This window comes from Chiloscyllium punctatum, chromosome 5 (genome assembly GCF_047496795.1).
Source record: "Chiloscyllium punctatum isolate Juve2018m chromosome 5, sChiPun1.3, whole genome shotgun sequence".
Classification (NCBI taxonomy): Eukaryota; Metazoa; Chordata; class Chondrichthyes; order Orectolobiformes; family Hemiscylliidae; genus Chiloscyllium; species Chiloscyllium punctatum.
In genome coordinates this window covers 68930599-68946368 of record NC_092743.1, presented here as the reverse complement: position 1 = coordinate 68946368, position 15770 = coordinate 68930599, and the positions used below count along the sequence as shown (strand labels likewise).

Here is a 15770-nt window from a genome sequence, read left to right as displayed (position 1 = left end):
CACAACTAAGAGGAGATCCATCTTTAGGTTTTCAAAATAAAGAGCAGGCTGGAAAATTTAGGTAGGGAGAAACTGGTCCCTCTCATAAAATGAACAAGAGGGCATGGATTTAAAATAATCTGTAAATGAAGCACATGTGAAATAAAGGAAAACTCTGAGTATTTAGGGAATAGAATGCAATTGCTGGAAATGGGGTAGAGCATAAACTATTTTCAATTTCTGCTTAACAGCTTGGATGTAGGGACTGATTGTAGGTAGCCAGATTTACTATTGATACAAAACTTGGTTGGAAAACGATTGAGGAAGATACAAAGAATCTGTTAAAAAAAATATAGATCAGTTAAGAGAGTGGGTAAAAACTTAACAATATAATGTGTGAAAATGAGAAAATGTCTACTTTGAACTGCAGTAACATTATTTAAAAGGGGAGACATTGTAGAATGTTGCAGTATGGAAGCATCTGAGAGTTGGCAAGAAGTTACAGTAAGTCCGTGTTTAGGTATACTGAGTGTTGCCCTTTGTTGCAAAGAGAATGGAATATTTACAACATTTAATAGAATATAGAATAGTTCTATATTTATAGCTTAGTAGAAAGACCAGTCCTCTTCAACTCAAATAATCTAACTTCCCTCCAGTTCACACAAAAGTATGTCAGTGACATCATCGTGAAATTATTGTACAGCATTATTGTTATGTTTCTGATGTCTCAGTGCTCCACCTCAGTGTCAGTGACATGATTACCCCTCAGTACCACTGATATAATTACTTTACCTTAACTTCAGTGATGTAATTGTCCCATCTCACTGTCAGTAACCTGATTACTACACCTCAATGCCAGTGAATTGATTATCTTAGGAGAAAGTTAGGACTGCAGATGCTGGAGATCAGAGGCAAGAGTGTGCTGCTAGAAAGACTCAGCAGGTCAGGCAGAATCTAAGGTGCAAGAGAATTGATGTTTGGGGCATAAGCCCTTCGTCAGGAATGAAGCTTGTGGGCTGGGGGGCTGACCAGATAAATGGGAGGAGCGTGGGTTTGGGGACAAGGTAGCTGAGAATGCAAAAGGTAGATGAAGGTGGGGGAGAAGGTGATAGGCCAGAGAGGAGGGTGGAGCAGATAGATGGGAAAGACGGTAAAGAAGGCAGTGCCATGCTGGAGGCTTGGGACTGGGATAAGGTGGTGGAGAGGAGATGAGGAAACAGGTGAAATCCGCATTAATCTGATATGGTTGCATGGTCCTAAGGTGGAAGACAAGGCCTTCTTCCTCCTGGCAAGGGGTGGTAAGGGTTTGACGATGGAGGCAGCCCAGGTCTTACATGTCCTTGGCAGAATGGGAGGGGTGGGTGGGAGGGGTTGAAGTGTTCAGCCATGGGGCAGTGAGTTTGGTTGGTGCACGTGTCCCAGAGATGTTCTCTGAAACAATCTGCAAATAGGCATCCTGTCTCCTGATGTAGGGAAGACCACATTGGGTACAACGGATACAATAGATGACATTGGTGGTGGTACAGAGAAATTTCTGTCGAATGTGGAAGGATCCTTTGGGCCCTTGGACAGAGGTAAGGAGGGAGGTGTGGGTGCAGGTTTTGAACTTCCTACAGTGACAAAGAATGGTGCTCGGAATGGGATGTGGGCTGGTGTGGGGTGTGGATCTGACTAGGGAATAATGGAGGAAATGATCTCACCAGAACGCTGATGGGGTAGGGAGGGAAGTATGTCCCTGGTGGTGGAGTCTGTTTGTAGGTGTCAAAAGTGGCGGAGGATGATGTGATGTATACAAAGGTTGGTGGGATGGAAGGTGTGGACTAGGGGGTTCTGTCCTTGTTGCTTTGAATGGGGCGGCGTTCAAAGACAGAGGTGCAGGAAAGTGGAGGAGATACACTGGAGGACATTGTCGATCACGTGAGAGGGGAAATTGCAGTCTTTTGAAGGAGAAGGCCATCTGGGATTTTCTAAGGTGGAATTGGTCATCCCAGAACAGATGTGGCGGAGGCGGAGGAATTAGGAATAAGCGATGGCATTTTTACAGGAGGTAGGGTTGAATGAGGTGTAGTCCTGGTAGCTGTGGGAGTTGGTGGGTTTGTAGTAGATGTCAATGGTTAGTCGGTCACTGGAAATGGAGAGGTCCAGGAAGGGGAGGGAGGTGTCCAAGATGGTCCAGATGAATTTGAGGTCTCAGTGAAAGGTGTTAGTAAAGTTGATGAACTATTCAAGCTCCTTGTGGGAGCAAGAGGTAGTGCCGATACAGTCATCAATGTAGCGGAGGAAAAAGTGGAGGTTGTGCTGGTGTAGCTGCGGAAGAGGGATGGTTCCATGTACCCAGCAAAGAGATAGGTATAGCTGGGATCCAGGCGGGTGTCCATGGCCATCCCTTTGGTTTGGAGGAAGTGGAAGGATTGGAAGGAGAAGTTGCTAAGGATGAGGACCGGTTCAGCCAGCTAGATGAGGGTATCAGTAGAAGGTTGAGATGATGTGAAAGGAAGGAGTGACATGTTTACTGAACCTTAGTGTCAGTACCATGATTACTTCACCCCAGCATCAGTGACATAATTATTGAAACTAAGCATCACTAATTTGTCACTGGCATTGAGGTAGAATAAATGTGGTTATTCCTCATCAGAGTTAGTGGCATGATTACTCCACCTCACTGTCAGTGATATAATTTCTCCATCTCAGCATCAATGTGATTACTCTGCTTCAATGTCACCGATCTGAATACTCTAGCTTCAGTGAGGTGTTTACTCCATCTTCTCATCAGCAATATGATTCTCCATCTCAGTGCAAGTGATATGATTCCTGTCCCTCAGCATCTGTGACATGATTACTCCACTTCAGTGTCAAGGATATCACTCAACTTAGCGCAATTGTATGATTACTATACTTCAGTGTCAGCGATGTGATTACTCCATCTCGGTGGCAGTACTGCATCACCTCAGCATAGTGACATGATTACTTCAGTATCAAAGATGTGATTAATCTACCTACATGTCAGTGATGTGATTACTCCATCTAAATCTCAGTAACATGGTGAATTTACCTCAATGACAATAACATGATACTTTACCTCAGCATCAGTGACATAATTTCTCCATCTGAGTATAAGTGACATGAATACTCCATCTCATCAGTAAAGTGATTACAGCATCTCAGTGCAGTTGCATGAATATGCTACTTGAGGGTCAGTGATGTGATTAGTCCACCTCAGAATCAGTGACGTGATTACTTCCACCTCAGTGCTGGTGATATGATTAGAATGTGACTGACACCACAAACGAGCATTTTGAGGGGAATAAAGTGGAGTTCACCCTGTGAGGAGAGTGGATAGAAAGCCATTTTCACTGTGACTTAGATTTTCTTCTAAGGGAATCAAGGGAGATAAATTCCCGAATGTCAATGATCCCTGAGGCATTGCAAAGCCAAGGAAATTGAGGAGTCCATACATCATGTACTGTGTCATGACGAGGGATCTGAGCACAGAGCTCCTCCACTGAAAGAATGTCCACCTTCCTGAAGATTTAGAGATTGTACCACTCTGATAGGATGCAATAGCTGTACACTAGTATGCAAAGAAAGTGGGAGACTGTTGTATTCAGTGTGCTGTTTTGCTGATAGTTCAGAGATCCTTGGAGTGGATGTCAACTACATCTCGGTAGATGCCTTTAACAGTTTTACAAGGGCACCATGAAAGGGCTGAGATGGTTGAAGAGGCTGATAACGGTCTACTTTTCAAATGGCACCAGTGACAGCCCTCACCTGAGCTTTTTTAAGTCAGGAATCATCCATGCAGTAAGATCCTGTGACAGAGGTTGCCCCTGCAATGATGCTAGAACATCCATGAGGAAGCTACAAGCCACAAGTATATCAACCAGATGGAGAGATAAGGGACCAGGTTTCCTCCAACTCATCCTGAAGTACAACGGGAATAGACTTAAATTGAGGCCATAAGCACACAATGCCAGATCTCATTTACCCTTTATGAGTGCTGGGTTAAAGACTTTTTTTTCTGTTTATTTCCTGATTGATTTATCTTATTATTATTTTTGATGACTTTGACCAGACTTGTGTATTTTTAAAGCTTCTTGAGCAAATTGTAATGAAAATTAAGTTGGGTTGGTGGGGATGGTTAAAGGGCACTAACCCATCAGTTTGATGAATGAAATTCCAACACCCTTTATTTTCATCTTATAGGGAAGGCTCCTTAATTAGCTGCAGGTAGAAGCATGTCATACTGACATATGGTCAGTGTATACCTGCATACAAATATCTGAGATCAGTTACTTGGGTAGTGCACTCTCCTGGAACATGACATTCTTCCATTTCGAGGAACAATCAACTTGGTGAAAAACACTCTTTGTTCTGCCTGAAACTTCTTAGTCTTCCAGAACAAGGGGTTGACCCTGACCGAATGTTGCAGACTGCCACAATCCAAGGTCCAGGGCTGTGTGCTAAGAGACACACTAAAGTTTGGGGCAGCTGCTACCAAGGCACAATGGAGAAGGACCACGGTCTGTGGTTCTTCTGTGAAGTTAAATGGGAGTCTGTTCAGTTTTTGGTGCCTCAATTATATGTAAATATAACCTTACATGAGAGATGCCTTTGGTTTGCTTGTTGGATACAGTCAAACTCCAATATTCACATACCACTGCACAGAACCAAACTGTTGTACATACACAACCTTGTATGTATATATTTTTTAAAATGAATAAAGTATATTTTTTAAAAAAGCTGATTGAGATATAGTGCACTTGATGTCTAGATAGTGCTTCCCTCCTTCTATGCTCTTCTGGCTTCCTCCAGACCAGGAGATACATCTACTGAGGCTCCCCCTCATAATACTGTCCAATGTTGGAGGAACCTGCTCTCCTTGCATTTCCATCAGCTCTCACTCATTTGTTCACCAGGAATTTCTCTGCCAATGTCTGTTGTCTAGTTGGGTAGGGGCGTGGGGGTGGGGGAGGTGGGGGAGGGGGAATGGAGGAAGAAACATGACACTGTTTTCATCACCCACCAGCATCCCCCCAAACCCACATTACCCATCACACACCAACTCCTACCCTTTCCTTCAAATCCAGCACATTCAGGAGGTAGGGCAATACAGCATTAACCCTTGGGAGCGCTATTTTGGAAGTGCAACCACACTCATTCCAGACAGGGCCTCCCACCTTCTCGGCATTTGATTATACAATCCAAAGTGTCAAAATGTTTCAATGAATCAGAAAGCGATTGACAAGTGAAATAACCCCACAGAGGCTAGTATCCCATCACCAAGTCACCCTTTATTTACACATGAACAGTCCTTGACTATAACTGCACCATATAGAGTCAGGCACCAGAATGTCAGTATCGCTGACACTCAAACTTTTTTATGATAGCCAGGACTCCCTCATTTGATTAGATTAATAGTCCCAAACAGACAACTCATATTCTATAATGTCTCGTTGACTGACCTCATTGCAATCATTTCAACAAAGTATCGATTAGTTTTATGTCACCTATAGATACTTTCCAAAGAAAACTCAAAGTTCATTTTATGAAAAGTAAAAATGATTTGGTATGAACAATGAACATGGGATAAAAGTACCAATCAATTGAAAACCAACCAACAGAGGGCAATATCGGCTTTGGTAACACCAAAAAGGAATTAACAAAATAGCAAATATTTTCATAATGCATTCTATTTGTTAATTAGCAGCTTGTGCCATAATTATAAATATTTAAGTATATGTCAAAACATAAATATTTATACATTTTTTCAGTATAAATTTTGCAGTCTATAAGCTATTTTAGTCCATAGAAACAATAAATTCTGATTAAAAACCATTGGTTTCCAAGTAGCTCCAGTTGTGCCGATTCTACTGAGTAACACTAACCTGGTCCTAATTACTCTCCAGTGATCCATGCTAAAAGAATGTGTAGACTGTAAGCAAGGATGGTTTGAGTTTGGCTGTAATGATTTTAATGCTTGATTGCTTATTATGATCTTAGTCTGAGGTCACACAATAAAAATTGCTCTTGGGAGGCACTGGTTCAGCCGAATGGTTATCAGCTGCATTCAGGAGACGTAAAGTTTCAATAAAACAAAATGAGAGGGAGGAAACAACCTAATGCAAATTATTTTACCAGCTTTCAATTAAATATAAACAAATGCTTTGTTTATATTAAAACCTAAGAAAAAATCTTTATCAAAATATGCATGTACTTTAAATCAACATTAAATATTTTTTGCGATATTTTGAGGAGCAAGGTTGTTTTACTTGTTCAAATCAATTTCATTTACCTGAAAAATTCCAATGAAACATCAAAGGCCTTCAAAACAAACATTAGTAATTTTATTTTAATCCCTATTTCACCTTGACCATAAGATAGCTTTGTACATGTTTACAGGAAATTAGAATTGAAGTTGTCACAAAGAAGCTAAAAAAAATTTACACGCCTAACGATTATTCTATTTTGAATGCTGTTTCATCTCAGTGAAAGATGGTTGTTCAAGAACAACATATTGCCGACGCTGAAATAAAAACTGAAAATGTTGGAATGATTCTAGTGCGAATGGTACAAACTTTTCTGATCCAGCAGCAGACAGGGAGAGACAAAGGTTGATAAAATGATGTAAAAGGTGCTGAGAGGGATGTATGCTTTATTCTGGTGCCACAGTAAATTGCCAGCTGTGGGAACTTTAAGTGTTAAAACCAGTTAAGGGCTATCTCTTGCCAGTGAGGACATTTTATCTGTTATGGAAAGGCTTGCTACTGTGTTGGAGATGGTCAGATCAAGCCTGATGGGTTCTTAGAGCAGTGACTGGATGAGAGATGGAGCCCTCCTTCCTGGGCACTCCATGGTTCATGGAAAAGATTCTTAGTAGCAATGGACAACCCAAGCTTAAAAGAACGTAAGAACTAGAAGCAGGAGAATGCCAACCCAGCCCTTGAACTTGGTCTACTGTTTAATACCATTTTGCCAGAGCTGATTCCGTTTACTCCCTTTCGTCTTCTACAGCAGGTCTACACCATGCATAGAAAAATTTGACGTAATGTTTTATGTTCTTGGTCTTTCATTTTCAACTAGGAAAGTTAGAAGCAGGTTTAATCAACCAAAGCAATTACTTCAGTTAAAAGGAAACAAATATGTAAGTCTGTAACAGGCTGAAAGGCAGTTGAAAACAGTTGGTCATGGAAGGCCAGGGGAATGGTTAGGGGAGAATAAAGAATATGTGAGGTTCGAATGGCAGAATCATGAACTTCGATAACAAAAAAAACAAAAGAGATCAAGTTAATGAAACAGGCAAATGCCATGAAACAATATGGTGAGGGAGTGTGGAAGAGCCTAAAGTTGTTATACTTCTTTTGTTTTTAATAATACATGGCATGAGGGTATCCAGAGTTGTTCTTGGGAAGGTGGTGGTGAGCTGCCTTCTTGAAGCGCTGCAGTCCATTTGTTTTGGTATACCCACAATGCCATTGAGGAGGGAGTTCAAGGATTTTAATCCAGTAACACCAGAGGAACAATTTGCGTGATTTGAAGAACTTGCTGCTGCCCTTGTCCTTATAGATGGTGGTGGTCATTCACTTGGAAGGCCCTGTCCAAGAATCTTTGGTGAATTTCTTTAATACATCATTTATATGGTACACAATGTGGCTACTGAGGGTCAGTGGTGGAGGTAGTGAATAGCACCATAAAAACAATCAAGTGGGTTATTCATCATAAGTGGTGTCAAGCTCCTTAAAGGCTGTTGGAACTGCATTCATCCAGGAAGTGAAGAGCATTCCACTTCTGCCTTGTAGATGATTGACAGTCTTGGGGAGACAGGAAATGAGTTATGGCTGCATGATTCCTTGCCTTTGACCTCTCTTGAATGAAGAAGGCTGCTATTTGCTTAAATTAAAGATGAGGTGCTGTCCTGGAATTTCTCTTAATTACAAGAAATTGAGGACAAAGGGGTCAGAATGGGAACAAGGTGGAAAATAAAAATGTCAGGCAAGTGGTAACTCAGGGCCACATTTTGCAGACTAAGATGTTCTGCAAAGTGGTCATCTAATCTACATTTTGTCATTCCAATGTAAAGAACTCTTCATCTTGATTGACACATGGTACAGTATAGTGCAACAGAGAAAAGATAGTTAGTGATATATGTTATGAATTCAGACGATAATGGATTCAGTGGTGCCAGTCAATCCCAACAGCAGACTGAACTTTGTTTTATTCTGATAGGCATTGACTCATACAGTCCTATATAAGATTGTACCATATTTTTAGCCATGGTGTAACAATTGTATTCTATTCTGAATATTTACTGAATATTTACATCATGACTGAATATTTACATCATGAGCACCTGCACTTTTTTGAACTGACTGAATTATTCAATGTAAATGTCAGAGGTGAGTTTTGAGTCCATCCCCCTATGACCAAGTCATCTGGCTTTAATTTTTTTTTCTGACCAGCAGTGCTTTCATTATTATGAGACAAGATCTCTGCCGCTCTCCAAGAAGATGTCCAGTCTTTGATATCTGCCAGCCAACTGCAGCCTGGAGCGAATGCCACTGCCACACCTAAACTGAGAAGGAAGTGATTGCCACTGGATCTGCACCTCCCAGAGGCTTAATGCAGGTCCAGGAGATGAGGAGTGATTAGGTTGGTCCTGGAAGCAAGCAGAGAAACCTGTGTGGGCTTAGTTTTTTGAGGGGGCCAGGGCAGATGACTCCGATTGGCACCAAGAACCCAGAAAAAGAACCTCCTTTAAAATTACTGGCCAACAAGGAGAAACGTGACAAGCTGCACACTTTTTTTCTAAGTGTGTTGCAGAAATTCTCTTAGGACAAATTTGGATTAACAATATTGCTGCAATTGAAATTGTCCATTTGGCATTCCAAGCCTGTGTTTTCTTTTATTCTCATTCACAGGATGAGGGTATTGCTGGCCAAGGCAGCATATATTGCCCAACCCTAACTGCCCAGAGGCAGTTAAGAGTCGATCACACTGCTGTGGATCTAGAGTCACATATGGGCCAGACCTGGTAAGAATGACAGGTTCCTTCCCGAAAAGGCGTTAGTGGGCCAAGTGGGTTTTTCCAACAATCAACACACAGTCATCATTAGACTCTTAATTCCCGATTTTACCGAGCTCAAATTATACCATCTGCCATGGTGGTATTCAAACCTCAGTCCCCAGAACATTGCCTCAGTCATTGGATTAAATGTATAGCAATAATACCCTCTTGTGGTATGATACTACAATATGGTGTTTTGTCATCACTCCATGTGTAAACTATGAATCCTTACCTTGTGTTTCACTGGGATGGTACAATCAAACTGCAGGATTAATTGCACCCCTACATATTCCCTAAAGCTATAATTCAAATATTATGACTGTAACATTTCTGCATGCTCCTCTCTGGGAGGACTACACCATGTTGAAGGTGAAACGACTTGGCTTAATAAAAGTTAGCAATCACCATAAGAGCATAATATCTGTGGTGCAAGTGAAATTAGTTTTCATTGCTACTGGTGGAATTGATCACAGGAGATGACTTATGCAGTTACACTGTGCTGCAGCTATTGTGTCTAAACAAAAACAGAAATTGCTGGAAAAGCTCAGCAGGTCTGGTAGCATCTGTGGAGAGAAATCAGAGTTAACATGTCAGGTCTGGTGACTCTTCCTCAGAACTGATGGTAGCTCGGAAAACATCGGTTTATTTGCAGAAGATAGGATGAGGGGCTGGGGTAATGATGAAGTGACAAGTGGGGATAGAGGCCAAAGAGAGAGAAGAACAGTTGGACAGACAAATGATCTGGCTAGCAGGGTGAATAGTATTAATGGAGACTGTTAGAGGCTAACAATGGGTTGTGTGTAATAAGAGACAATGAGGACTACAGATGCTGGAGAGTTCAAAGTGGAAAAGCACAGCAGGTTAGGTAGCATCTGATATGCAAGAGAATTGATGTTTTGGGCATGAGCCCTTCAACAGGAATCAATGTGTGTAATTGCAGACTATGTGATAAAAAGGCCTCGTGTGTGGGGGCAAGGACATGGGAGAGTTCAAGCCCTGAAAGTATTGAACTTGATATTGAGTCCAGAAGGCTGAAGGGTCCCCAAACAGAAAATGAGGTGTTGTTCTTCCAGCTTGTGCTGAGCAACAAGCCTAGACAGAAATATTGGCCAGGGAATTGGGGGGGGGGGGGGGGGGGGTGCGGTGAGCGGGAGGTGTTGTTCCCAACTGTTTGCACTCCATTTTGCTCCTGGCTTTCTGTACTGTTCTTCAATTTGGCCACTGCTGAACTGCATCTGCACGTGCTATGTCCGATTTAGTCAACAGTGTAAATAAAACAGCCAGCAAGCATACGTAACCAATAACAATGTGTTTGCAATCTGAAATAGATTTTTTTAAACAGTAAAGGAATCAAGGGTCATATGGAAAAGACAGGAACATGAAGTTGTAGATTATCAGATTAGCCATGATGTAATTGAATGGCAGAGCAGACTTGATGGCTGAATTTCTGTTCCTATGACCTGTGCTCTTACAGTTGCTACAAATCTCAAGTTGCAAACCATTTTCATTGCAACATTGTTGAGTAATTTCTACTTTCATAGCTCTGTTCCTATCTATGCTCACCATCAGCTCTGGCCAGAAATGTTTAGGGCTTGAAATTATATCTGAATTAATAATTAAAATCCTTGTCATATATTGGCTATTTTGGATTTGATTGTGTAAGGTCGTCTTTTTAAACTACTCAAATTCTAACTATACTTTGGGTGTGATGTTATGAAAACAAACTCTACAACAAAGATGTGACAAATAGCTCTGAATGGTGTTATATAATCAATATTTTAGAGAGCATTAAACTTATCTTTAATAGGTTTAACTACATTATGCGATTATTTTTCTAAGCATCTAGTAGAGCCTCAGTATTATTACAACAAACTTCTCTCCGGCTATGAATAAAGAGATCATTATAAACCAAAAGGAATTTGAATGTAACTAGTGTAATTCTCTGATAAGAAATTATGGTCCCTACAAATTTTACAATGTGATTTTATGGTAAGATTTGATTTAATATTATAATGAACCTTTGAGGTCAGAGATTTTTTTAAAAATGGAGACCGTATGGCTGAATGATCCTATGTTAACTGACAAAGAAAAGAAATGTATCTGCAACTCTGTATTAACTCCTTATGATTCATCACGAGTTTTTAACAAACTAATTTTTACATGCTGATTATTTCTTTGCAAAATTATATTATGTGAATGCATAGGCAAGGAAATCCCAATCATTATCAAAGTAAAATTAAAAATAAGTACACTCTATGGATAATGTTTACAGTTCTTATCTATGTCTGACTCCAGAACAGAATATGTGTCTATGATCTGAAAACATTTTTTGCATATCTCTTTTAATTTTAGTCAGGAAAATCAAAGAGAAATTGTCTTTGTACTTTGATTTGAACACAGACAAGAAAACAACAAAACCAAAAACAAAAGTCTAACCTCTGCATTCAGACATTAAGCATAAACAAAAATCTTTGATAACATTGTACCAATACCTTTCAGAAATGAAATTCCATTGGGCCAGCACAACAGTGTAATTTTTGTCCAGTAAACTGTGTATATTTATCAATCTCACCCTCTAGGTTGCGCAATGTAGAATTTTTTTTATTGATCTTAATACAGAAGAACTGTGCATTTCCTTTACAACATTATTATTAATACCTAATAACCATCTCAACTCCCAGATCTACAGTCTCCAGATATTTATAGTTAAATAAAGATGCCAAATGTGGTCTCATCCATGATCTGTGTAACTGAAGCACACTGTCCTTACAATATGTTCAATTCCTTTCACTAATAAAGGATAAAATCCCATTAGCTTTCTTGATTAAATGTTGTACCAGCAGATTGATGTTTTGTGACTCTTGCACCAGGATATCTAAATCCCACTGCACCTTTCAATTTTGCAAGTTGTTCTTCATTTAAGTATTTCACTCTTCTTTTCATGTTTCTTCCTGTCAAAGTGAACAATTTCATGTTTTTCCACATTAACTCTATCTGCCAGTTTTATTTACCCACTCACTCACTGTATATCCATCTGATTCTTATATCTTCTTAACAGAATGCTTTCCTACTTGTCTTGGTGTAGTCTGTGAATTTAGTTACCATTCCTTCACTTCCCTCTTACAGTATTGAAGTACATAGAGAAATGCTGAGGTCCCACAGAGGCTCCTGCAGGATTCTCTCATCACATCCTGTCAGTTAGACACATTTAGGCATATTCAATTTATTGCTAGCCAATCTTAGATTTGTAATGCTATCTTACATCCTATAATATGAGCTTTTATCTTCTGTGGTAAGCTTATCAGATGCCTTCTGGAAATCCAAGTTCAAATGACTACAGGCTCCCCTTTATCTGCAGCACATCCTGAGAAGAACTCAAATAGATTGATTAAATATGACATCCCTTTGATAAAACCATATTGACTCTTCTTGTGTACCCTGGAGTTTCTACACATCCAGCTATAACCTCTTTAATTCTCTCCCCACAACAGACATCAAACTAACTGACTTATAACTTCTCATTTTCTGTCTCTCTTCCTTGAACAGAGGGATTACATTTGCTACTTCTCAGGTGATGGAATCTTTCCTGAATCTAGGGAATTTTATATAATTAACACCAATGCATCTACTTGTTAATTAGCTGGCTCTTTTAAGAATGAGTTCGATCTGGACCCAGAGACTTGTCAATCAGTAACTCCACCACTTTGCTTAGTAACAATCCATCATGATTGTAATTTGGCCAAGTTCCCCTCTTCCTTCCACCTCCTGAAGTACAGCTATTACTGGACTATATTTTGTACCCTTTATTATGAAGACAGAAGCAAAATATTTTTTCTGCTCATCTGCTAGTAATTTCCATTCTCACTTGCTGGAGGACCAACTCTCACAACTTTTTATTTTCCTTTTTAAATAATTGCAGAAATTTTTGCTTTTTTTTTACATTCCCATCTAGTTTCCTCTCAAGCTCGAATTTCTTCCTTCTGATGAACCTTTACTCCTTCTACGCTATAACCTATAATCTAACCTGAGACTCATCTTTGTACAGTTTTACTTAACCCTTAATTATAGCTATGGACTTGATTATCTTTATCATTTGGTAAAAGGAAAATGTTGGGACAACCAACATCTCTGATTGATCCCTAGAAATATTTGAAATTACAAAAGATATATAATTGGAAGCAAAAAAACTAAATATAGTGTTTCCTTAAGGATAATGTAAGATATGTACATTCCTTTTTGTTTCATGCATAAATAATAACATTAATCTTGTTTAATAACTTTATGGGTTAAAGCAGCACCGAGGAGTTACTGAGTTACATAGATCAGGAAAGTTCGGTTTGATCTGTAATAAACTGATAGTAACTAGGAAAAAGTTAAAAATCACACAACACCAGGTTATAGTTCAACAGGTTTATTTGGAAGCACTGGCTTTCGGAACATTGCTCCTTAATCAGATGGTTGTTCTTCGTCACAATGACCTGATGAGGGAGCGGCGCTCCGAAAGCTAGTGCTTCCAATTAAACCTGTTGGACTATAACCTGATGTTGTGTGATTTTTAACTTTGTCCACCCCAGTCCAACACTAGCTCCTCCAAATCATAATATATGGGGGTGGGAAGATTAGTGTGTGTTAGGTGGTGATAGAGCCCAGACAGAGACAGAATAGCAGTAAGGCAGACAAAAGGACAGATAATGGTGATCCAGGGAGAAAGAAAAACTAATAATAGGGATTATTAGTAGGTGAAAGTGGGTTGGCTGTGATTCAAACAGTCCAAATCATAACACGGACTGTGGTATGGGGGTGGGTAAAGGACGTGGAAGGAGAAGTTCAAGATCTAAAATGATTGAACTCAATATTGATTTCGAAGACTGCAGGGTCCCCAAGCCAAAAAATGAGTTGTTGTCCTTCCAGTTTGCCCTGAGCCTTGCTGGAGTACTGCAGCAGAACTGTGACGCTGTGGTTCTTTCTCTCTGGGCTCCTTCTTCAACTATGGCACACTCCTGCCAGCAACCCCTACCCCTCACGAATGTGTTCTCCCACTCCCTGTCTTCAGCATATATCACTCCTTTTCACAGCTATCATCAGTTCTGAAGAAGGGTCACTGAATCTGAAACGTTAGCTCTGCTTTCTATCCATTCTATCCGTTAGACCTGCTGAGTTTATCCAGAAATGTTTGTTTTTGTTTCACATTTCCAGCATCCTCAGTTCCTTGTGTATTTTTAGAGTCAACATCCTGACATCGACCTGTAGAAATTACTTTGCACAAATGGTTATTACTTTTTTTCCAATGATTAGTGTTTTAAATTGTAAATAAACATCTCCCCTATCCAGTCTTAGTTTTCCAAAGTGTTTTCACAGTGTTGATGGAAAAGGCAAAAGGGGATAGGTAAAGACCTTCTTCTCGTAAAAGTTAATAGTCCCGACCTACAGCCTAATAACAATGCTGAGCCCTGTCTGTAAAGTGGACGATTCTGAGACGTGTAAAGGACATTGGTTTACTGGTCCCCCTTTGAAGTGAATCCTTTCTTGTCCCTCAGGCTTTTACGTAAAAAAACTGTGCAGACAATTTTGTGTCTTCACATCATTAGAACTACAGTACAACGGTTTTGGCTGTATTTTTTGTGGATAAAGCTGCTGCAATTTTTTTTTGTGTTCTGTGCTGAAATTTGATCCTGGTGGTGGTCTGATTGGACGCTCAGACTGACTTAAACTTGCCTAGACTCCACTCACTGTTTCATTTCAGGTTCTGCAGCTCGAGGCACAGCCTCTACTCTGATCTCGTTTAGGATGGGACGCAAATGTTTCCTTTTTTTAACTATTTTCTTTCTTCTCTTTCCTGCAATTTTCTGCTGCCCAAGCCGATGCCTGTGCTTCAGAACCACTGTCCGTTGTATGCACTTGATGCTGGATCATATCCCGAAAGTAGCACCGCAGACTGTTATCCTGTAAGTGCAAAACTTTTCTTTTTAGTTGTTGTGAAAACTTGTTTCACAAGCTGAGTTCAGTTAACTTCTGACTTATGAAAATCGTGTAGTCTAAATTGAAGTTTATGAAATAGGCCAAACTAATTTCAGTTTAAGAATACATTCAAAGCATGTACTGTGCTGCTGAAAAGACTTTTGCAAATAGTTTTCACTTCTATTTACAGAACAGAAATTTATGCGTTCTTTTTCCATTATGAAACTGATGTTACAGTGACTGCTTTGGAATGAATGGAGAAGTACGAGAAGGATGCCAACGAGATTGAAGTTGCCAGTTTATTAGTATCTGCTGAGATTTGTCTGGGTTTTCTTGCAAAATGTAATGATTTGCAAAATTAGTTTGTCTCCATCTTAAGCTACAAACCTACATTTTGTTGGATTTATCATCATAAGAATAGTTGCAGTTGATTTCAGCTCATGGAAAAGGGATATTTTAATAAGCTGGGGAAAAAATCCTTCACCATTTGCAGACAGGCATTGTCTCTGTTTGAAAATTGTCAAGTATTTTCTTAAAATAATTAACACATTTAACTTTATTTGCTGATAGCTGAAATAATAAACTCCTCCTCTGCACATGCTTACAATCTGTAAGGGCAGCTTGACATTTTGGAAGGACAGCTTTATGACTGTATTGGGTTTTGAAAATTTATATTACCTACTCGTGAGGTTTTGAAAATTAATATTACCTGCTGGACAGGTTTTGGAATTATGCATACTGATTTCTGAAGTAATCAGGTCCTTTTCACTGT

At 39.7% G+C, this 15770-nt stretch overlaps 1 protein-coding gene across 2 annotated transcripts in view; it reads left to right on the top strand.

Moving 5' to 3' along the window:
- Positions 1-14771: 14771 nt before the first annotated feature.
- LOC140477143 (peroxidasin homolog) overlaps positions 14772-15770 on the top strand; it is a 583119-nt gene continuing 582120 nt past the window's right edge. The window contains exon 1 of one of the 2 annotated variants that reach the window (XM_072570507.1): positions 14772-14985. In XM_072570507.1, coding sequence (XP_072426608.1) covers positions 14828-14985 — 158 coding nt within the window. In that variant the 5' untranslated portion in view covers positions 14772-14827. The remainder of the gene's footprint in view (positions 14986-15770) is intronic. The other variant, XM_072570508.1, reaches the window with a different exon arrangement.